Source organism: Lycium barbarum, chromosome 4, assembly GCF_019175385.1.
Source record: "Lycium barbarum isolate Lr01 chromosome 4, ASM1917538v2, whole genome shotgun sequence".
NCBI classification, from domain to species: domain Eukaryota; kingdom Viridiplantae; phylum Streptophyta; class Magnoliopsida; order Solanales; family Solanaceae; genus Lycium; species Lycium barbarum.
This window is the reverse complement of record NC_083340.1, coordinates 4,390,130-4,414,811: the sequence shown is the minus strand read 5'-3', so window position 1 is coordinate 4,414,811 and position 24,682 is coordinate 4,390,130. Positions and strand designations below refer to the sequence as shown.

At 32.9% G+C, this 24,682-nt stretch overlaps 1 protein-coding gene and 2 long non-coding RNA genes across 3 annotated transcripts; 1 reads left to right on the top strand and 2 right to left on the bottom strand.

The window, feature by feature from the left end:
- Positions 1–578: 578 nt before the first annotated feature.
- LOC132634919 (uncharacterized) lies at positions 579–3,739 on the bottom strand. Its single transcript, XR_009580363.1, has 2 exons — positions 3,581–3,739; positions 579–3,081 (listed from the first exon to the last, which is right to left on the bottom strand). It is a non-coding gene; the product is annotated as an uncharacterized LOC132634919 (long non-coding RNA).
- A 2,957-nt stretch (positions 3,740–6,696) lies between these two features.
- On the bottom strand, positions 6,697–10,263 carry LOC132638083 (uncharacterized). Its single transcript, XR_009581600.1, has 4 exons — positions 10,209–10,263; positions 9,312–9,389; positions 9,154–9,228; positions 6,697–8,376 (listed from the first exon to the last, which is right to left on the bottom strand). It is a non-coding gene; the product is annotated as an uncharacterized LOC132638083 (long non-coding RNA).
- Positions 10,264–16,576: 6,313 nt separating this feature from the next.
- Positions 16,577–21,722, top strand: LOC132634918 (uncharacterized). The gene is made up of 2 exons (XM_060351097.1): positions 16,577–16,811; positions 20,103–21,722. Exons 1-2 carry the CDS (start codon positions 16,716–16,718, stop codon positions 21,300–21,302), a joined length of 1,296 nt encoding a protein of 431 aa, XP_060207080.1. The 5' UTR covers positions 16,577–16,715; the 3' UTR covers positions 21,303–21,722.
- The last annotated feature ends 2,960 nt before the right edge of the window (positions 21,723–24,682 follow it).

The following is a 24,682-nucleotide window of genomic DNA, read 5'->3' as shown; positions in this document are numbered from 1 at the left end:
TATTTAAAATAATACTTATAAATGTTGTTAAAGCTTTAAGTGGAAATGCAATAATGCTATTTAAAATAATATTTGTAAAAGGTATAGTGATTTGCATAAAAGAAGACTTTAAATGCTATTTAAAATAAGACTTATAAATGTTGCTAAGGCATTAAATGAAAAGAAATAATGTTATTTAAAATAAAACTTGCAGAAAATATAATAGTTTGCATATAAGTAATAGCTTTTAAGAGAAGACTTAGCAAATTTGAACTTTGAATAAAATTATGTTATATGAATATGGCAATGTAGAAAAATCTAGACTTATTTTTATAAATAGGATGCAAAAGGAAGTGAGTTTTTTTTTTTTTTTTTTTTTATCTTTATTTAACTATATTTGGCTAAAATATGTATAATTGGATAAATCTTGACACATTGTTTATAGCATATACTTAAGTTCATATTTGCGTATTAGTGACGTTTTTAAATTTCTAAGACAACAAGAATAAATTATGATTCCTTTAGCTCAAAGTATGTAGTCATGCTATTTGAAAAATCAATTATTCTAATGAAAATAATATTGTAGATACTATGAGTAATTTAACAAAAGAAAGAGAGAATAAAATCTTATGGAATTAACTGTTGGTTTTCCTTAAATTAACTACCCATTACTAAAACTAAACCCCACTAATTTCGCTAAGGTTCATCTAAATTAACAAAACACAGTAAAGGGTTAGTCGAATAATACAAATTAAATGCACAAAAACAAAGTAGAGGCGTAAATAAAATAAAATGGGCTCAGCCCATTTTTTAAGGCTGCTGCGATCAGTGATGCTGTTGGGAATGGGCTCAGCCCATTTTTAAGACTGCTGCGAACTGTTCATGCTATTGGGCTTTAGCCTAGAAATTTTCATTTCTTTCTTTTTCGTTTTTGCTGCGGACAGGGTTGGACAGAGAGAGAAGTAATGTTTCGTTGGGCCTTGGCCCAACACCGAATGCGGAAGAAGAACGAGTCCCTAGGACTCGTATGCGATGATCATGCATAAATGAAAGGAAAAGGATTAGTATCTAATCAATGAATGAGGTCAAATATATAAAAGGTAAACTCAAACAAACAAATCAGCGACTTGTATACTCGCTATGTATATTTGAGTATATTCCGTATATACATTCATAAGGAGGCTTAGGGGGTTAATATCGGAAAGCTTTTGCACCCGTCTTCCCGATGTTGCACAAGTTCCAAGGGATTTCATGAATCCCAGGCATGGCTAACACCGGGGAGGGTTCAAGCTTGATCCATAATGACCAACTAATCTCCCCAGAAACGTATTAACTAAAATATACTGATTATATACATGGGTATACATGACTCAGTCAAACGCGACGTGCTTATAATGTAAGGATCATAAAGAAAATTGAACAGACAGCAACATAACTTGATTTTAGTGAACATATTACAACAGTCCATTAACGACCTAATGACTTAATTAAAACAGCAAACTGCTTTAGTGAATATGTTAACGACTTCCTAAACAAAATAGTAAAAAAAAGAACTGAAACAAATGCAGAAGCCCAACCCCAACTCAATTATTCACGACAAGTTAACATAGTAAGAGGCATAGAGGGACATAAGATACAATGACAAATAAGGTTGCTATGCTTTCGAAGATCATGCCTAATCGTCGATGATGGCAGTGTTTCAAAGTTAAGCAAGAAAGAAAAAAAATCAGAGATCCAGACATGACTCAAACAAGGCTGAGGATGATAGTGAATAGGAAAAACTTTACATGACAAGAGCTAACCCTTACGAACATCTAAACCAGTGCCTTTTAATTCAACTCTTATATGCACATCTAAGTCTCAGTTTGAACCTAAAAATAGCCACACTATACCACCAATACACAGTAAAGACAACTAGAACCAGTATAGGTACTATCAAATTTCATACAACATAAAAATATGGCATTAGCATGGAAATGTGAGTATACGTTTGACAGCAGACATGACAACAGACTCAAAGACTAATCCTGGACCATTTTTATCATAAGAACCAACCTTAACAAGCATTACCAGTATTTTTAAAGAGGAAAAATATCACATATCACAGGCTTGTAGATACTCATACTAACATATTATCCTTCATAGAGTTAAATCAAACACATATTCCATACTAGGCTCAAATCAGTTGAAAGCAAACAGGAAATGTTCATTAAAAGACCTCAGTAGAGGCATATCAACTCAATACAATACTATTAGATAGTTTTTATCAAATATAAATGAAACCATGCCTAAAGCTGCACTAGACAGTTTCATGCCACTTAAGTTTAATTCTAACAAATAGAGGACCTAGGCGATGAACTCAACTTCTATTTGAACATTGACTGGACTAGTACCATTAAGGAATCAATAAATGATGGACATTCTAAACAAATCAAATGTCAACTAGACCCTTAAACATGCTGAAGATAAGATGTAGGTTAACAATAGCATTTAACACTACAGTTTAAAAGTCAAATCCCTATATACTTATCTAAACCCCAATTGAATCTGGGTATATAAACATATTGAACTGCTACTAACCACCAAAGGGCCAAGATAAACGAGTTAAATAAATATGCAGCCTATAAACTAATCTAAACATATTAATCATTTTGACACGATATTACTTTTGCAATAAGGGAATGACATGTTTATATAACAAAGGAACTAGACTAATATTGACTGACACTCGAACATATATGATTTTTTTAGATTCAACATACGTAAAGACTAATTAAACAGTACACCCTTAAACTACCATTAACGCTAATCAAACTAAATCAAGCTAATCATACAACACAGCCATTAGCCAACACATAAGAAATTAAATGACACTATATTAGACTAAACCAAAGCAGACTTCTATTACAAAGACTAATGATAGGCTAAACTAATAATTAATCTAGCAAACTAATACCACACAAACACATACAAACATATGAACACCATTAAAATTATTAAAACTAAACTATAAGGAGGAAGTTTTACCTTCTTCGGGTGCAGTGAACTGGTTTTAAGTCTTCGATCTATCCTCGAACACTACGAAATTTGAACTCGCATATACTTGGGTTCGAAATAATTCCAGAGACAAAAGAAAACAAGAATGACTTAGTATCCAGAAAAAATTGTAACTGCTAAAATTAATGTTTCTTGGGGGAATTTTTTGGCTATTGAAGACTTATTTTTTTAAAGGGATTTCAGGCGGCTAAAGACTTTTTTTAGGGGAATTTCAGCGATTAAAGAACTCTTTTTTTTAGAGGATTTCGGCGACTGGAAAAACTGTCCCTAATTGACCTCCAAAGAGGTTATTTATAGGAGGAACTTCTAGGGTTCGAAAATTAAAAATATTAGGCTGGATTTCTGGTCAAAATTTGTTCAAATACGACGTTAGAGTTCTGTCATCGATCAGAAAACCCAGAAGAAGAAGACAACATTCATAAAAAAAAAATTACTCGAAATTAAAGAAACATATAAGAAAACGATTTTTAGCTTCACAAACGGACGAAGTCCATTAAAATCTTTCAGATCGTCAACAGAAGAGGGAGGAAGAAGACGAACTCACCCTGGTTGAACACTAACGGGGAAAGGGACAAGCATTAATTTCCCTTCCCAAATCGACCATGCACGGTCTGGGGAAGGCGAAAGAGACTGTGATCTTCACCATTTTTGCGAGGAGAGAGAGAGAGGAAAAGGGAAGAGAGAGAATCGGGGGGTGCGGCTAGGGTTCGTTGATTAGTATTAGGATAAAGAATTAGACGACTGGGCCGGGCCGTTTTATAGTTAGTGGGCCGGGTATAGCTTAACGAGTGTGGGCTGGTTGGATGAAATGAAACGTGGGCTGGTCGGATGAATTTAGATGTGGGCTGATTTCACGAATTAAGCCTTAGCCCAAATAGTTTTAGGATTTAATTATGGACTGAATTAATATAGACTGGTCCGAAAAATAATATGGATCGATTGGGCTCGGATTTGGGCTAATATTGGCTGATGAAAGAAAACGATTTGGGCTTCTAAATTTAAATACAAGATCTATTTTAATTAACTATATACTATCATGTGCTAAAATATTACCTAATATAAAAGTATGCATTTATTAGTGCTCAGATAAAAAAATAAAATTATAAGACGTCGTAATAACCGTGCGATAATATTTTAAAAGTTCAACAGTAAATAAACACTATTATTTAATTGCTCGAAAATAAATGCGATGCGTGTGCATAGGATGGTAAAAAAATGCTGAAATGATTATAATGCGAATTATAATAATATTGGTAATAGTAATAACAACAACAACAACAACAACCCAGTGAAATCCCACATCGTGGGGTCTGAGGAGGGTAGAGTGTACGCAGACCTTACTCCTACCAAGGTAGGACGGCTGTTTCCGAAAGACCATCGGCTCAATAAAATCATAAAAAGAAGTCAGATAAGGTTAAAAGAATCAAAGCGATATGAAATGAAATAATGCAAGCGACACAGATAACACAGGATAATCAAAGCACAGGAAATAACAGATAATAGCAGAAATCTGAGCAGAAGAAATTATATTGCGATAATGCGACTACTAATAAGAACGGAAAACGAGACTATCTACTAGCCTTCTACCCTAATTTGGGTCCTCCAAACCCTCCTATCTAAGGTCATGTCCTCGGTAAGCTGTAGCTGCGCCATGTCGTGTCTAATTAACTCTCCCCAATACTTCTTCGGTCTACCCCTACATACCTCATCTGAAACCATCCATGGCCAACCTCTCACACCTCCGCACTGGGGCATCTGTGTCTCTACTCTTCACATGTCCAAACCATCTCAATCTCGCTTCTCGCATCTTATCTTCCACCGAGGCCACCCCCACCTTATCCCGAATATGCTCATTCCTAATCCTGTCACTCCTAGTGTGGCTACACATCCATCTTAACATTCTCATCTCGGAAACTTTCATCTTTTGAACGTGAGAGATCTTAACCGGCCAACACTCCGCCCCATACAACATAGTCGGTCTAACCGCCACTTTGTAGAACTTTCCCTTAAGTTTTGGTGGCACCTTCTTGTCACATAGCACTCCGGAAGCAAGCCTCCATTTCATCCACCTTGCCCCAATACGATGTGTGACATCATCGTCAATCTCCCCGCAGCTTTGCAGAATAGACCCAAGGTACTTGAAACTACTTTTCTTCTGGATGGCCTGGGTACCAAGTCTCACTTCCAAGCCAGCCTCCTGAGGTACTTCACTGAACTTACACTCCAAGTACTCTGTCTTGGTCCTACTCAGCTTAAACCCTTTAGACTCCAGAGTATGTCTCCAACTCTCCAGCTTAGCGTTAACTCCGCTACGAGTCTTGTCGATCAGGACTATGTCGTCCGCGAACAACATACACCATGGCACCTCACCTTGAATTTGCCGTGTCAATTCATCCATCACCAAGGCAAATAAAAACGGACTAAGAGCTGATCCTTGATGCAACCCCATCACAACTGGAAAGTGCTCTGAGTCTCCTCCTACTGTCCTTACCCTGGTTTTGGCTCCCTCATACACGTCCTTGATCACCCTAATGTACGCCACAGGTACACTTTTAGCCTTCAAGCATTTTCATAGGATCTGTCTTGGAACTTTGTCATAAGCCTTTTCTAGGTCGATGAATACCATGTGTAAGTCCTTCTTCCTCTCCCTATATTGCTCCACCAACCTTCTCACAAGATGGATGACTTCTGTAGTTGAGCGTCCCGGCATGAATCCGAACTGGTTCTCTGAAATAGACACACCTCTCCTCACCCTCATCTCCACCACCCTTTCCCGCACTTTCATAGTATGACTTAGCAGCTTGATACCTCTATAGTAATAATAACAAATAATAATAATAATAATAATAATAATAATAATAATAATAACAATAATAATGGTAATAACGGTAATAATAAAAATAACAATAGCTAGTGACTACAATAGGATAAAGAAACGCCGGTATTAATGAGAAGCTAATAATTATAGTAAAATATAAATAATTATTTCTTAAGTTGTCAAAAACATTAGAAGCGTAAATAGATATTTCGGAGGAAGGGTGAGACAAAATTGGGTGTCAACAATGTTAAACTTTTTCTTTTGGATTTTGAATTTAGGTTATATTTTCAATTTTAAGTTATTTGCTTTCACATTGCATGTTGTTTATTTTTCACTTACATTTGATGAATTTTTGTGTCAAACATTTGAATAATGTGGCATTATATTTATAAATATTATTTTTTTGTCAAACATCCAATCCATGACGTTCTCGCAACAAAGTTCTTCTTTTAAGTTTTATAATTAATTTAAATTTAAATATTATTAATTTGAAAAAAAATATATATATATCAACTATTTTTTACAATATTAGTTACAATTATATGATTATTAATTAATATATTTTAAAGAAACAATGTGTTATTGAATAACTAATTTAATATCATTTATAAACGAAAATATTTTTTAAATGTTAATTCTAAATTTTTTATAACTAAATTTTATTTTTAAATTAAACTAATTGTGTAATTACATTTGTGTAACCAAACAACACACTTGTAATTACACTGTAATTACGTTATGACAAATAAATAAGTTGAGCTGACTAATTACTATCTTAGTAGTTACACCAATTCCAATTACCAGGTGGCTTTCCAAACAGGCCCTACGTCCAAAATGTGTTGTGTTAAGGTGGATCGAGTGTCTCGACATAATTGAACTTCCAAGTTCCAACTCAAGTTTAGGCATGCATTAAAGGGTTAGGCTAAGATTTTAATGAATAAGTAGTTGAGTTAATAAATGGGTCACGGCTCAATTTACTACGATTAAGATGAACAAACAATGAATTTGAATTTAAACTAGTAAAATTCAAAATTAGAGGTGATTTAAGTGTGGAAATTGACATCTCGATTTGCCTATTTTCTATTCTAACTATATAGAAGAGCCGGTTGGGCTCCTTTTTCGTCGTCCAATGTGGGCCCCTAATAAAAAAATTGTGGAGCCCATATATATTAAACAACAACTAAAAAAAATTGTGGGCCCCATATTAAACACCAACCAGTGGAACCCACCACATCCAAACTCACGGGAAAAAAAAAAGTGGACCCCATATTAACAAAATCAAGCAATATTAAAAAAAAAAGTGAATCTCATATTAAAAAAATAAATAATGTTAAAAAAAAAAAATTAGGCCCCATATTAAACATATTTTAACTATATAGAAGAGCCACTTGGCTCAACCTTTTCGTCGTCCGTTCCAATAAAATATATATATATATATATGCATAAAAATAGTGCAAATTAATAATGTCCAAAAAAAAAAAGTGCACCCCGTATTAAAAAATCAAACAATATTCATGTAATTTCCAAAGTATCTCATTAAGTCAATAATGATGGATTCATTGCCACGTGCGTATTCGTAGCAAACACTAATATAATAAAGTTTTAAATACGGAGCACAAACTACAATATTATATTAATCGTGTTTTGAACATAGTATCCCATATTGACAGAATCAAGCAATATATATAAAAAAAAAAGTGAATCCCATATTAAAAAAATAAACAATGTCAAAAAAAAAAATGCAGACTTTGTATTCGTAGCAAACACTAATATAATAAAGTTTTAGATACGGAACACAAATTATAATGTTATATCAATCGTGTTTTGAACATAGTATATGTATATATATTATATGCATAAAAATAGTACAAACTAATAATGTTCAAAAAAAGAAAAAAAAAAAGTGCACCCCATAAAGGGTGGACCTTATACTAAACAACATCAAGCAATATTAAAAAAAAAAAAAAAGTGGAACCCACCATCTCCAAACTCACTGTAAAAAAAAGTGAACCCCATATTAAAAAAAAAATAATGTAAAAAAAAGTGCAGACTTTGTATTCGTAGTAAACACTAACATACTAAAGTTTTAGATACGGAGTGCAAACTACAATGTTATATTAATCGTGTTTTGAACATAGTATATATATATGTTACGACCCAATTCGCGAGTCGTGGTGGCACCTACACTATCCCTCCGAGTAGGCGAACCACATTACTAATAACAAGTTAAATAAGCGGAAAATTAAATAAGAATAAGTTATCAAGTCTTAAATACTTATCATAACTAGAAATGTCACGACAACCCCAAAATCTGGTCAAAGGGTACAAGAGCACTAACATAATACGGAATATAAGTCTAAAAATACCGAAGGCTACATATTGTCTGTCGGATACAAAAACAGAAATAAATAGAGGAGGTCCTTCAGGGGCCACGGATGACCAAGTAGCTCACCCTGAATGACTGAAAGATGTCACCCTCGCGTATCAGCCACGGGGTGTAGAACTGGAGCCTGGATCGTACTCTGCACTCAACAAAAGTGCAGCAAGAGTAGTATCAGTACAACACTGGTACCGGTAAGCATCATAGGCCGACAATGATTAGATAACGTATGAAGAAGTTGAAACCAACAAGTAGCACATAGAGCAAACAGGTATGGTCACATATCATATACAAGTAAAGTGTAAAGGAATCATGAAATCAACCAAGACAGATATAATTCACCAAATGATCAGTCAAATATATGAGTGGATGAATGCAATGCAATGCAATAGTCACCTCTCTCACTCCACTCTCGTACACACATGCTAAGGGCAGTGCTTCAAAGCCATGACCCATGGGGGACCCGTGAAGTCCATGTACCACTCGTGCTCTTCGACAGAAACCTCGGAGGCTATTAATCACTCTCAATCTCCGGCAAAAACCTCGGAGTCTCTCAATCACTCACCTCACCAATCATCACAACAATAACATGGAAAGCATGCCATGCATGATATCCATCTCAACAATATCACCAATATAAATCAACAAGTACAAGTCATATTACTGTCCACTATTCAATTATCAATATTACCATTCCTTTTCATGTGAGGACTGAACTAGTATGTGACGGAGATACAAACAAGTGATAATCACATAAATAACATATTTGGCGACAAGCCCACATAATAGCTGACAAAACCAACCTAATTGGAATTCACCTTCACTTCATGCCCGAAGGCCTATCATTCTATCCCCGTCACTTTCTACAACTACATATGATTCTCTAATCAGAGTCTAACTAAAGTAGACCGTAACCTACCTCAATGCCAAGCGGGTGCCACGAACGATCAAACCAATGCCTTTCCTTTGCGTAGAGCCGCTGAGTGATCGAAATCTATCAAATACGCGATTTACATTAAAATACGAATCTAAGGACACCCATATTGCTATACTTATATTCGGAACGCAAAAACGCACCTCGAAAAGTGACCTCGAGCCCAGAAGAGCAAAACTGGAATTTTCTTTAAAAATTGTTTTGCCCATAACCTAAGGGTCCTATATTCAGAAAATTAGTCAATTCCATCCATAATGGATTCTCAAATTATAATTTCTTATTTCTTAAGATTAGGATTCAAAACTATCAATTACCACAAAATCTTAACTTAGAATTTAAAATCTAGCTCCACACATCTCAAATACCATGAACTTGAAGGTTTACATATAATCCAATACCCTGATGTTAAATTACATAACCCAAATATACCAAAATTGAAGTGCAACATGATAAGCAGATGAAAGTTCTCAAAATCGGAAGATCTACACTTTTCCCTTTCTAGTTTTCATAACCTATCTTACAGAAGAAGTTAAATACTTTAATCTTTACATCATTTCATTTGAATTATGTTTTCAGCCATATAATTCCTATCTTACGTCTATATCATGTAAGTTGTATATTAATATCACCAACTTGTAATAACCTCTAATAAGCTATTGTAAAGCTAAGGATAACCACATAACTACTTAATTAGCAACTAGCCAGCACCATATTAGTTGAGAATATGCTACCTAAAGAAAGAGATGGTATGTAATTAACATAACTTCTTAATAATGTCTTGAAAGAACATGCTTTATTCTCTGCAATCAATAGAATCGGGAAACCAGTAGCATAAACACCCAACATTTACATGACTCCATTAACACTTCCTCCTTTTCTCATTATTATCTAATGATTATCTCAAATCATAACTTCATTATTAGTCCATTACGTTCATAGTCATTACCAACATCATCTCTAACATGACCATTATTACCTAATCACTAAGCACATAGAATTAATTATATTACACCAAGAACAAATTTTCAGGTGAGACTCACCTGATCCCCTTAAACTTTTTTGCACGAAAATCCCTTCAGTTTTTTTTTTTTTTTTTTTGCCTTCTCCTTTTCTTTTCTTTTGCAAGCCAAATGTAAATATATCATTTTGGAACCCTAGGCCACTAATATGTATGGGTCATTTGAAGTGGGCCTGGCCCGATGACTTATCATAATACTTTCCTCAATTCACTTACTCACTTAATCACTTTGTGTACTTTAAAAATTTACTCACTCCGTCAAATACTATTTACCAACTTATATTCTAAATGTTTGCAAATAATATTCCTATGAATAAACTATTCACAAACATTAAATAAATATATTTCAAAAATTACCCATCAATTAAATAACCATGTCATCCATCCCACAAGTCAAGAATACCGTTTAAGGCTACGGAAAGGGTGTTTTAGCGAAAAAGAGTCCAAAAGTGCTAAACGACCAAACGGGTCGTTACAATATATATATATATATAGTGCAAATTAATAATGTAAAAAAAAAGTGCGCTCCATATTAAAAAATCAAACAATATTCATGTAATTTGCAAAGTATTTCATTAAGGCAATAATGATGGATTCATTGTCACGTGCGTATCAATCCATTAGTGGAGCAAATGAAATTGTTTTTCTTCAAAAAGTTAAGTAGTCAAACCATACAGTTTTTTTTTTATATTAGCCTGAGATCTAATCTAGATATTAAACTGTTGTATTTGCTATTCCGTCATATCATTTATTTGTTATGTTCACTAAAATAAATATTCTCTCTCTATCTATCTATCTATATATATATATATATATAATCACTATTTAAAGATAACTACATACATATAGATGCATTATAATCTAAAGTGTTGGGCCCGTGCGCAGCACGCGCATAGGCCGTCTAGTAAAGTTTGAAGAATGTCATAATTGTCTTTCGGACAAAAGGCGAAAAAAAAGCATATAGTGATTGCAGAATGATACAAGAAATTTCTTCCTTGACAGTAACAGTTGACAAGAAAGTTAAACTGTTTTCTTATGTTAGCATACAAAAATGACGGCAACTGCAAATAGTGGGCATCCTAGGAAACAATTTCTTGGATCCTAACACTAGAATTTTTGTCACAAAATTTAGGGACTTCAACTTTTAATTTTAGAAAATCTTTTACTCCCTCCGTTTCATAATAAGTAATTTTTTAGGCTCATGCACACCCCTTAAGAAATTACTCACTCTTAGAAAATTAGAAGTGTTTTTACTAACTTACCCTTAATTAAGTTTTACCACTTTCTAGAAAAAGAAAAAGTAGTTAATGAATCTTGACTATTTAAATAAGGGTAATCTTAGAAGAATGTGCCCAAAGTCTTCTTGAAATATGAAAGCACCACTTATTTTGAAAAAAAATGAAAAACCTAAGAAATCACTTATTATGAAACGGAAGAAATACTAAGATACATTAACTTTGGGAGAAGCGGGGTTGTGTTTATACTTTATATTTCCTTTTTAGAAATTGATTTTCAAAAATATGCTTGTTATTTTTGTGAATATCTATCTACCTTTGAGTTATGGTATCTAAGCTAACTTGTTCACATATCGATCATTTCATCAGATAAATGTCATACGTCACGAGCACGAGTATTGAGTTACTATGCTCAAACAAATATTTGTGTCTAAGAAACTAATAAATTTTCTGATATTTATGATCTTAAACATGTCGTAATATTTGTGTGGCTATAAAATCTTTTCATTGAAGAGAAAATGAAAAATGCAGAACTAAATATTTTTTAAGTGTAAAATGTGTTACTTTTTATTAAACAGACTAGGAAACTATAACTAACCTAAACGGGATTGGAGGGAGTGACAAGGATTCATTTGTCGTTTTGAAGTCCTGCCATATATGAGATTTCAAACTTCACTTTTATGGTTTACTGAGTCTGCATGAATAAAATATGACTAAAGTCATAATCAGTTGCCAAAATTTAGGTCTAGATACTCATCCTCCCCCACCCACTTTCCATAATATCTCCTGATTATTTTTCTGATAATACAGAGAAACTCTAGCTCCTGACACTTGTCTTATGAAAAAAGAGAAATATATATATATAATCCTCCTTTTGGGTTGAAAAGAAGATGATAAAAGGAAATATTTAATTTTTACGCTTTATTTTACTATGTGTTTTTCTTTAAATGCACAAATTAAGTAGGCGTTTGGCTATGAAAATCAAATATTTCTCACTTTATTTGATATTTTGGAGTTGGAGTTGAAGTTGGGTTTAGTTATAGTTTTTGCAAAGAATATTTAGTTGTTTGAATGTATTGAAAGTGCAAAAAGTGAAAATAAGGTGTTGTTTGGCCATAAAAATTATTCACTTTTTTCCGGAATCAGCGTTTGGCCATGAAAATTCTGAATACAACTTGAAGTTGTATTCCGGAATACCAAAAACTCAAAAAATTTGTTTTCCAAAAAAATTTCACTTTTTTACAACTACATTTGACCAAAAACTACAATTTCAAAACTATGGCTAAACACAACTCCAACTCCAAAATTCCAAAAAAAGTGATTTTTTTTTGGTATCTATGGACAAATGGGGCCTAAGTTTTTTGGTGTTTTTCAAATTTCAAATACAACTGCAAGATGTATTTAAAATTTTCATGGCCAAACATTAATTTCCAAATAAATAAAAACGTTTTTTGAAAAAAAGTGAAAAAATTTCATGGCCAAACGGGCCCTAAGATAGTAAAGAATTTTTGAATCTTGTAAGCACAAACTAAAAGTATGAATAATATATTAAAATGTCCTTTAAATTTTCTAATCTTAAGAATATCATATAAAGTAAGATATATAAATTAAAATTGAGGAAGAAATAAAACAAGGCTAGGGAAATTCACTATTTTGATGAAGAATATTTATATATATTCATTTTCCTCGTGTAGTTGTGAAAGAGGGAAGTTAATTTGATAGGATGATACCGACATAAAAGATGCCATTTAATTATATTGTCTCTTTCTATAAATATAGGACAAAATATCCTTCTGTGATTTGGAAGTTAGATACTTAGAATGATGATAGTCAAATATCTAGTCTTGGATAACAATTCATTATTTGCTCTTCATTAGTAGTGTAATAGTAAAGAATAGGGCAAATTACATTTAAGGTCGGCGTAATTTTTCAGTAAAACATTTTACTTATTAAAGCCATTTTGTGATGATTCGTGAAAAAGAAGAAAATGACTTCACGTATAGCCTCACTTATAGGCGCTGTCATTTTCCTTATAACTATCTTAATTTTTAACTTCATATTGCTCGCAAATACTTAGATATTATTATTATTAATGCTTTTATTACCTGAAAATTTCATCAAAATATTCTCCAATATTATTACTAATCATTAGATTTTTTTTTAATGAAAAAAATTCACTCCGGAACCAAATATTGAAAGATATTATTTTTCCAAAAAAAAAAAAAAATACTCTAATCGTACTCAGCAATGAGCATACTTTTTATACGATAGGAAGAATAAGTAAGAAGTCTCTGTTGATTTTGAAAAATAAAAACCCGTGAAGTAAGATTTTTTTTTTTTTTTTTTTTGACACTTAGCACCTGTAAAAGCTTTTCGTAGATAAATATAGTAATGATCTTGAAAAGTAGCCCTAAATCTTTATAAGTCCTAGGTAAAATCATAGTGAAAAGATCTGATTGAAAAGGTGAAAAAGGCAACTATAGCTTTGAAATCGTTCTTTATTATCTCCAAGTATCTCATAAGGCTGTCATTATATATTATCATCATTCATCACAATGAGGAGTTTTTTTTTCTGCTCCCCATTTGAAATTAAAACATTTTGGGATTAGAATTTCAACTTCACAAGAGCTCCAAAAAGTGAATTAAGAAAACATTTAGATTTATAAAAGGAAGAATTTCATATACTTCTCTCATTTTATTTCCACAATACTAATTTGCTTTGTGTTTTGGAATACTACAGTAATTTTCTTATTTTAAAATTTTGTAAGAAGTGTCAATTTCACCTTTTTTGAATGATGAAATTTGTGTAGTGCTTTGCAGTTGCCCTTTTGTAACCTTAATTATTGAATTATAATTCTGTAAGACAACAAATAAAACCACTACGAAATGTAATGAGATTGCTAAGATCTATTTATTTCTTAATTAAAGCATTCCGAACCTTAAGAATGAATGAATCGACAAGAATGGCCTTACGCAATGCGAATCTAAATTAATCAAATCAAAGAGTATCTGATGATTATAAAAGAACAACAAACAAATGAACAGGAAAACAAATATAATGATCATTAATATGTTATATAAACGTAAAACATCCATTAAAATGTAGCACTTGTTAAGAAAATTATAGGGGGAAATTTGTGTTACAAAGACAAATATAACGCAAATATTTGGAATTAACCCCTTAAAGGTGATTTTTTATTTTTTTCTTACTCACTTCTTTCTAGAAGAAGGTATTCAGCCTAAATATATAAATAAAAAAGAAAAAAAAAACTTTTGTTCCAATTTAAAGAATTGTTATATCAATCTCAGGAGTCAGTGGTAGAACTAGAATAGAGTTTTCAAGTTCGATCAAATTTAGTAGTAGTTTGATACATATTCTGTATTTAAATTAGAACCTCGAATCTTAAACTTCAAATTCTGATTTCGCCCTCCGTCGAATATTTCCCCAAACAATTTATGCCCCTTTTTTTTTCATTCTTATTCCTCTCTGTGTAATTTACTCCAAGTAACTTTCGTTAATGACTATGATAAATAAACAAGTAGTAGTAGTAATAATAGCGACTTTATAAGAAATGCAGAAAACGATGAGCCAAGCGTGTACGTTAGTCCAAGTGGGGGACTAAAAGAGCGAGGTGGGGCCTAACCTACGCCGGAAGGAACAAGGAGGGTGCGCATAAAAAGCCATCGAGTAAAATACATGTGCACACGTGCGCACTCATTGGCCTAACAAAAAGTAAACATCGGTAACTTAAATTACTTTAGTATTTAAAAAACAATAATAGTAAAGTGGTTACTTTATTACACTTAGCTTGTACTATTTTATAAATTAGTCAATAATTTGTGGTCCTAATAAGACCAAATTACCCTCAATAATATGGTCGAATATATAGATTGGCTTTTATTGGATATATTTTAAATTCAGGATAGCATATTGATACTAGGATTGACTAAATTTGTTTGTTTAGGTTTATAAATTGTTGAATTGTCAATATCAATGATTTATTTTCTTCTTATCCTTTGTTGTTTAATAAGTTTTTTTTTTTTTTTGGTGTGTGTTGGAGTAATTTTGCTATTTATGTCATGCGGATCTCATGAGATGAGTCATTATTTAATAAGTTCATGTCAAAATTGTGTGTGTGGGGGGGGGGGGGGGGTCTAATTCAAGTATTAGGTGGAATTTATTTTTATCATGCATCTCGTTCATTTCATATTGAAGACATCAAATTTTGAATGGAATTACTAAATTTTCTTTTTACAGTAAAATATGGAAGAAATGGATTTAATGAAAGATTATCTAGTGTTTGTATCAAAGTTTAATGAGTATAGGATATGGTTTGTCACTTATTTAGTCATAAATCACTATAGACAAATGTGATTTTATGATTCTTTTTTTTTTTGGGTAATAAATAATGGCATATTACCATAGAGAAATCAAATATTTACACTTAAAGGGCACTCTAGAGATTCTAAACACCTTCTAGGAAGGGCGTTAGCATCCCAAAAATGAGAGACATAATTGATTTCAATCAAAAGAATAACCTCATCTTATAGGTAGAACAATATTAAAAAAATGAGATATAAAATGTTTATCTATTAATCTACTCGCACAGTAAAAAAATCATGATATACTACAGTAAATTAATTAAATCAGATAAAATAAAAGGTAGTAATTGTTAGTGACAAAACATTGTTCTTGTTATATTAAAACCTAACAAAATAACAAAGGTAGCAAACATTATTTTTTCCTTTAGGTAATTTAAAAATAATTATTCCATTCAACTCTACTATTAACGAAACCAACCATATCAAAAAGTAATTAAGAATGAATACCAAAATCTTAAATAATTAAAAAGTGAAAAATACATTAAATGTGGCTAGCAAAATTCAGGTGCCCCTATTCAATTCCAAAGAAGCCCATTATCGTAATTTCACTATCCCCCAAAAAACATTAACTAAAAATTTAACCTTGACAATAGAACCTTTTAGTAATTACCACCTTTTACCAATAATAATAATAACCCCATTATTATTATTATTATTATTATTATTATTATTATTATATGAAAATCACGTAAGTAAAGTCATTGCCGTGTTTGACCTCCAAAGCCACCATCACCCATGGCCAATACATATAAATAATACATAAATAAAATTTATATATAACCATTACATAAAAATATATTGTACTTGTATTGATGAATATTGAAGAAATCAATTACTTCTTCTCCAAATTTATTCGGTTACTTTGATTTATTTATTTTTTCTGAGAAAAATCGAAAAAAAAAATAGTGATTATGAGTAGAGTTGATAGTACTTTGGAAACTATAAATGCTGCTGCTACTGCAATCGCTTCTGCCGAAAATAATCGTGTTCCTCAACCTTCTGTTCAGGTAAAATTCACTTCCTTTTTTTTATATATATATTTTATGTTTCACTTTGATTTGAATTCGGTTAAAGCCGTATATTGGAATATATAGATCGTTTTCTTCGATTTGAATCCAGTTTTTTTTTGTTTTGTTTTGGAATTAAAAATTATTTTGTGTTTCGTAATCGTGTTCGTCAAGTTTCGGTTCAGGTAAATTTACTTCGATTTGAATTCGAATAAATAGATCGAATTGTGTTTCACTTCGATTTGAATCGGATAGTTATATTTTTTTAGGAATTTAAAAATAATTTTGTGTTTCTGTTTGATCTAAATCGTATTACAACTTTTTATTGGAGTTTAAAAGCTTTTTTATTCGCTTTTACAAGCTTCGGTTCAGGTAAATTCACTTAGATTTGAATTAGATTAAATGTTTTCTTTTTTCTGGAATATATAGATCGTTATGTGTTTACTTTGATTTGAATCCAGTTACATTTTTTTTTTTTTTTTTTTTGCAATTTGAAAATCATTTTGTGTTTCGCTATGATCTATATCCGATTATATTTTTTTTTTTTTTTAAGAGTTAAAAAAGTTTTTGTGTTTTTACTTCGATTTGAATCTGGTTACACCTTCTTTTTCGGAATTATAGATCGTTTTGTGTTTCACTTTGATTTGAATTTCGGTATTTATAGATCCTGATCAATATTGTTGAGCTCAGAGTTAACTTATAGATGGTGATTAATATTTTTTGAGTTCGGAGTTAACTTAATTGAAGCGTTTTGATGGTTTCTAAGTTGTTAAAATTGAAGCTTTTTTTTTCTAGAATTGCGAGGGAGATTCATAGATCACTGAACTTTGGTATAGTTGTTGTTCCTTGCATTAAGAACTGGGATATGTGTTGCATTTAACAAAGAATGATGTTACATATTTGATTTTCTGATTGGGAATTGCTTGGTGTCATCCTGGTGATATTGTAATTGTTATAAATGCTGTCTCCTCTGTCGGAATTTGGGATACATCTGCACTTTTCATCCTGTATAACAAATAGTGGAACTTTTCGAGACAGAAATTACTCTCTGAATGGCAGTTCATTAAAAGAAAAAGTGTCAATCGTATAGAAAGTTAGTGTTAGTGTTATTTGTTTCGTGTTGGAAATGGGTGATGGTAAGACACGTAATTACCAGGAAGTTGGATAATATGCGTCACTTCTCATGATATGTGTGCTATCAACAAGTGTACTTAAAAGTTGTTTTGACTGAGTGAGGAAGGAGGGACGCGGAGAGATATGGTTTCAAATGCTTGAATTTTGTCTGAAGAGAGGAAGAAAACGAAAAGGAGATAAAGCAATGGATTTTTTTAACCTCTTCCAATGAACTAGAAAAGGCGGCTCGCTGGTATGAGAAACAAGAGTTCTAGTAACGACAAATGAACTAGAAAAGGCGACTCGCTGGTGTGAGAAACAAGAGTTCTAGTAACGACAAATGAACTAGAAAAGGCGACTCGCTGGTGTGAGAAACAAGAGTTCTAGTAACGACAGTGATGTAATATATCCAAGATCAAGAATATCTGTCACTTTATGAACTCTTTTTCTTCTTCGTGGCGCCACTTTCCTTATCATCCATAAGTAGCATCTGCAGCCACGTCTAACTGGAGTGGTCTTTCTTAATCTTGTTTCTAAAAGCTATCTAGCCTAAAGTGTTACTAGAAGTGATTCTTTCGTTCGTAAAGTGATGCAGTAGTGCAATAGTCAGTGATGCGTTTCAGAGGGCCGACTTATTTATCCTTTTCAAGTAAGCAGAATCAGATTTTTAGAAGTTCCAGATTTAACAGATGCAGATATCATTATTATTCCAGCAGTTGAATTTACACCACTCAGCTTACCAGCTAATATAACAAACCTGAATTTCTATTTTTGAAGGAGAAAGAAAATATTTCTCTTGTAATAGATGCCTGTGTGATTTATGCTTTTGGTGCAAAAGAGTGTTGTAAGTGAATTAGAAGACATTCTGGATCTTTTGGACCCACTACACTTGAAGGAGTCAAATCCAGATTTATTATACATATTCCGTACCTTCTTGGTACTGTTATTGTAAAAAAAGTATTTTACTGATCAAAAAAGGTCTGAATTTAAGCCGTCATTTTAAGGTGCTCACTGCTTTTGGTCTCAGATCCCTACTATAGAGTGTCCTTGTGATACCACAAATTGCTTCATTCACAAGTTTAAATACGTTCCAAAAGGCAAAATGTGTACATTTTGTCATATCAAAACTCGTCCCGTGAATTCAATAGATCAACTGTAGATCTTCACTAAGTGAGGCTATTATGAAAGCTGGTTTCCTGTTTTAGTCGAAGTCAAGGAGCGTTTTGATATACCTCCTAGGCTAAGTTAAGAGGCCAAAACATTTAAGCGCTCAAGTAAATGGCCTTTGTTTGAAGTGGATGGCTGTGGAAATGTTGTCATGCTCTCCAGTCAGTTATGGACGACTTGTATACATATTTGTTACTTTGTTTTCTGGTGCCTCCCTCCTCTTCTTCGTTGTTTTTTATTTGGATTTTCTTTTGATATTTTCTGGGGTTCACAATTTTCTCGATATACGTATGCGTTTATAATTGATCTTACTACATAAGAATGTGCATGATACTTCAACAGAGTTCTTTTCCCCTCTTTTTCTTAACAAACATATTGGGTAGGGGGAAGGGGAAAAGAATTGGGAGGAGGTGGGTGAGAATCGAACCATTTACCTTAAGGACACAAGGTAGAAGGCCACCAGGGAAGTCTTCCTGCATCCCCTTCATTTTGATTGACACTCTTATGACATTTCAAACTCAAGTGTTTTTATTCCCGCATTACTCTCTTGTGCTTGGCATAGAACCCACCCTGCTGGACAGTCTGTTTTTGTCCAGCCTCAGAACATTATTTGGTTTGTATGAACAGACTTAATTAATTCTTCAAGGTTAAAAAATTCTCTCAGCTCTCTGAATATTACTCTGGATTCATCTGTCCTCCAATTTTCTTTAACTGTTCAATTATATGGACTAACCTCTTCAAGGTTGCTTGTATCTATTCTTTGATTTTATTTCCTTGACTGCTTGATTGTAAGAAACAATTAAATTGCACGCATCCTTGTTTTAAAACAGTATCTAGAAACAATGTTGTTTTATTTTCTCTAATTCCCTGTCCTCTCTGCTCTCGGGTCTTATCCTGAAGAAACTTGCTTTATGCATTAACATCTTGATAATGCTTTGACTTAACTGGGATTTCCTTGTTCATTTTTTGAGCAAATCTCATCATCTCTTGCACTTTAAATTTGTTCAACAGAAACGAAGATGGGGAAGCTGGTGGAGCATGTATTGGTGTTTTGGGTCTCAGAAACAGACAAAGCGTATTGGACATGCAGTTTTTGTTCCTGAAACAACAGCCACTGGGGCAGATAGACCTGCCGCTAATAACTCAACTCAAGCTCCTTCAATAACGCTTCCTTTCATTGCACCTCCCTCATCTCCTGCATCTTTCTTGCCATCTGAACCTCCTTCAGAAACCCATTCACCAGTTGGCTTGAAATGCATGTCTACATATTCTCCCAGTGGACCTGCCTCAATTTTTGCTATTGGGCCATACGCTCATGAACCTCAACTGGTGTCTCCACCTGTGTTCTCTACATTCACTACCGAACCATCTACTGCTCCGTATACCCCTCCTCCCGAGTCAGTGCACTTGACTACACCTTCATCACCTGAGGTACCATTTGCTAAGCTTCTTGACCCCAACCACCAAAATGTTGATGCTGGTCAGAGATTTCCTTTTGCCCAGTATGAATTTCAATCATATCAACTTCAACCAGGGAGTCCAGTGAGCAATTTGATCTCGCCTGGGTCAGCCATATCTGTATCTGGAACCTCATCTCCGTTTCTTGACCGTGAGTCTAATCCTGGACGACCTCAGTTCCTGAACCTGGAGAAAATAGCCCCTCACGAATGGGGATCTCGGCAAGGATCTGGGACTTTGACTCCTGATGCAGTATACCCCAAATATCACGATAGCTTCCTTCTCAATCATCAGAACTCTGGTGTTCCTCGTCTTCCAAAACCATTTAATGGATGGAAAAATGATCAAACAGTGGTTGATCATAGAGTTTCTTTCGAGATAACAGCAGAAGACGTTGTGAGGTGTGTGGAAAAGAAACCATCAATGTTGATGAAAACTGGATCAATTTCTCACAACAAACGAGAGGAAAACCTGGCCGAAATGTCAAATGGACAGGAGTTGGACGGGCATGAGCCTTCCAGCGAAATACGCGAGGGATCATCTACTGACGGAGAGGATGGACAGAGGCATCAGAAGCACAGATCCATCACTCTCGGATCCTCCAAGGAATTTAACTTTGACAATGTGGATGGAGGATATCCTGATAAAGCTACTGTTGGCTCTGACTGGTGGGCCAACGAGAAGGTTCTCGGAAAGGAGGGTGCGCCGCGCAATAATTGGATCTTCCCTGTGATGCAACCAGGTGTCAGCTAACTGGTTATATCGCTTTGGTAAACCCAGACCATACTAATAAGCTGCTGCTAAGCGGCCCTAAAGTTTCAATACAACCAGCAGCAAATACCGGAACTCTTGATATCAAAATGTACAAGGACGAGGCGTTGAAGGTGGTGATGATGTGCAGCAGGACTGATATAGGAATTGATACGAAGGCTGTTTTTTTGGCACTTAATGGACTTAGGAAAAGATAGATAGGGATGTATTTTAGGAATTACCATTTGATAAACTAGTTTTGCTCTCCCCTCAGTGAGAGTTTTACATTTAACTTGTAGTCTACTTTTTCGCCTTGCAGCTCTTCTATGTATAACATAAATAATTTTTAAAACAGTGTAGATGATGATGAGCAAAAACTCCATATCCGTGACCGCCCCTTCCCATACCATCACATCTTCGTCATGCCTGTGGCCTTCATTTCCCACAATGTTTGCACATTGGTTTGCCTCTCTCCATAATGTGTCCGATAATGTTGTTCTGTCTCTGGTATAATCTTATCTGAATATCTTTGCCTTGGCTGCTACTAAAACAGTTCGTTCTTTTATCTGGTCTTCAATCATCCAGTTCACATGTTTGATTTTATACTAGTTTTAGCACGTGCCAATAAATCAAGATACTATACAAAAAAAAACAACTATATAAAATAGTTAAAACCTAAGTGGTATGCCCATGCAACATTCATTTAAGTTTCGACTGATATAATTACATTGACCCAAATGCTATGTTTGATGTATCTAGTCTAATATCTCTTTACAACTATAATTAAATTAAATTGTGTTTAAAGTGAAAAAGATGAGATTTTTAAAATTCACAGTGTAAATGAAATAAGGTTAAAAACATAGTACTTAATGTTTTGTTTGATAAGCAGCAAAGTGTCCAAAAAGGTTTTCCGTAATAAAAGTCTCATTTATTTACATTAGGATATTTTTCAGATAGTTTTCTCTTTTGTTTAACTAAAAATTTAGCAATTGAAGATAACTTAGTTCAATTTCTAAAGAATATATTCTTATTTATTTATGATAGAATTTAGCATTGTATTTTTTACTTTTTATATATGTATACATATTAGAATTTAGGAATATTCTAATTTTCTTTCTATTGTGTAGATCAATTTGCTAATGGTATCTTGTATCTTTATTTAAAGAATTATTAAAAGGTTTATATATGGTAGGTTTTATTATTTCAATCAAAAAGACATGTGCCACAACGTAACATGATAAAATATTTTTTTCTTGAAACTTATTCTTTAAAATCTTGCAATTTTTCCTTAAAAATCCTAGTTATTAAATCAGGTCCGTCTTGAGAAAGTTGTACTTTGATAATTATTATACAGGTCCGTCTTGATTTATTTTGCCGTCAAGACAGATCTTTCCTCTTTGATCCTAGTTTGTTTAATTTTTACCCACGATTTTCTTCTTTGGTGCTACCACTCAATGTCTAATATTGTTGGCACCTAAATTAGTATCACAAAGTGAATTCTTATTAGAGCTCTATTTTCATGTAAAGATTTAGAGCCTGTTTGGATGGGCTTATTTTAAACAGCTTATAAGCTGAAAAGATATAAGTTGGGATAGCCCAACTTATTTTTTTTGGGGCTTATAAGTTGTTTTCAGCTTATAAGCTGCTTTAAATAAGCTAAATCAAATAGGCCCAATTATTTTTTTGAGCTTATTTTAAGCACAAAATGACTTTAAGCTGGCCGGCCAAACACTCAGAAAAGCTGAAAACAGCTTATAGGCAACTTATAAGCCAATCTCTTAGAGTATCTTATTAATTAAAAGAATGTTAGCTATAAAATTTGTCATCACATACAAAATTCCGAAACCATGATCTTACTTGGACTAAAGACATGGCAAACATACCTAAACCCAATCAAAGAGGAAAGATCTGTCTTGAAGGCAAAATAAATAAATAGGTAAACTTTTAATTTATTTTAAAGTAAGAAATATGAGAATTTCTTGCCTAGTACAAATCAAAAAATATTTAATACAGAAAATCTGGTTGATATAAGGCTCCTAAATATTAGGGAAAAACTTGAATGACTATTTTATCTAAAATGAAATGTACTTTAAATATTTTTCTAGATTAAGTTCTTTTAAATTAAATTAGACATAACTTATAGTTTATATTGTCTAGTCAACCATTTGATCATAATTATGGACTTTAATTACAAAATAGTGTGATATTCCTATGTTGTTATTTATAAAGAAAAAAAGAATCCCACTCTTAAAATAAATGAAAAGTGATTGAGAAGAGAAAAAAAGAGCTCGCCTAAAATAAATGGAAACTGACCGAGAATGACATTTCGTTAAGGAGCTTTGTGCACTGACCGGAAAGAATGATAAAAGAACATGCTAATTGAAACTTTATCGAAAAGACAAATAATTAAATTTTAAACATTAATACGGAGGGTTATTTGACTTAATTATTAGGCTTGATCGTTTAGCAAAAAGGAAAATGTGCTGAATTTTGATATATAAACATTTGGTTGGTAAATTTTATAATTATCTCATATTAAATGTCTGAGTAATAACAATTCAATCAACATATATGTTATTCCTTTTCGTCCATATATTTGATTTTGGAGGTTCGAAACTCGATATGTTAGATCGAATTTTATACCTTTAATAAACTCAATTTTTTTTTTGCTAAAAGACAATTCTCTATTGGAGAAAATTGTAAAACTTTGTCTAACATGAATTTGCATGAACTTCTAATACTATTTCCCTATTGCACGAATGCCAACGTTTTAGCTATTTAAGATATTGTGTGCTACTTATCAAATTCCAAAGTCATACTCTCACAAGAAGAAAAACACTTTGAAGCTTTATATAAAAGGATACGTTTACTTTGAACACGAACAATCTATTTTATTCACAATTTTTTGTTTGGAAAAAATCACCCCCGCTTCAAAGGCACCTAACATTTAGGAGTTGGATTTGTTGAAGTGACCTTTAATTCGGGTTCATTAATATATGGGACGTTCAAATCTATATATATAATAAAGCTAGGCAATAAGAGAGTGACGTGGCACCTTTCTTAGGTCAGGATTAGTATTTATCTTTTTTCTTAGTTTTTTGAGATTTTTCCCCTTCTTTTGGTCTAAAAATTCTGCAAAAAACTATGAAAAATACCTTATTCATCTCTCCCCTCATTATTACTACAATTAATTACTTTTCCTTAAGTTCTTCCTTCCTTCTATACACAGCCGTTTTCTTCTTCCTATTATAGAGTGATTCTCTTCTCAGTTAGTCTCATTTAATTTCTTCCCAAAAATCACATCCCACAATCTCTTAATTACACCTCCACGTCCCCCAAATTCTGTTTTCTCTGGTTTTTTTCCTTTTTTATTGTTTTCATAC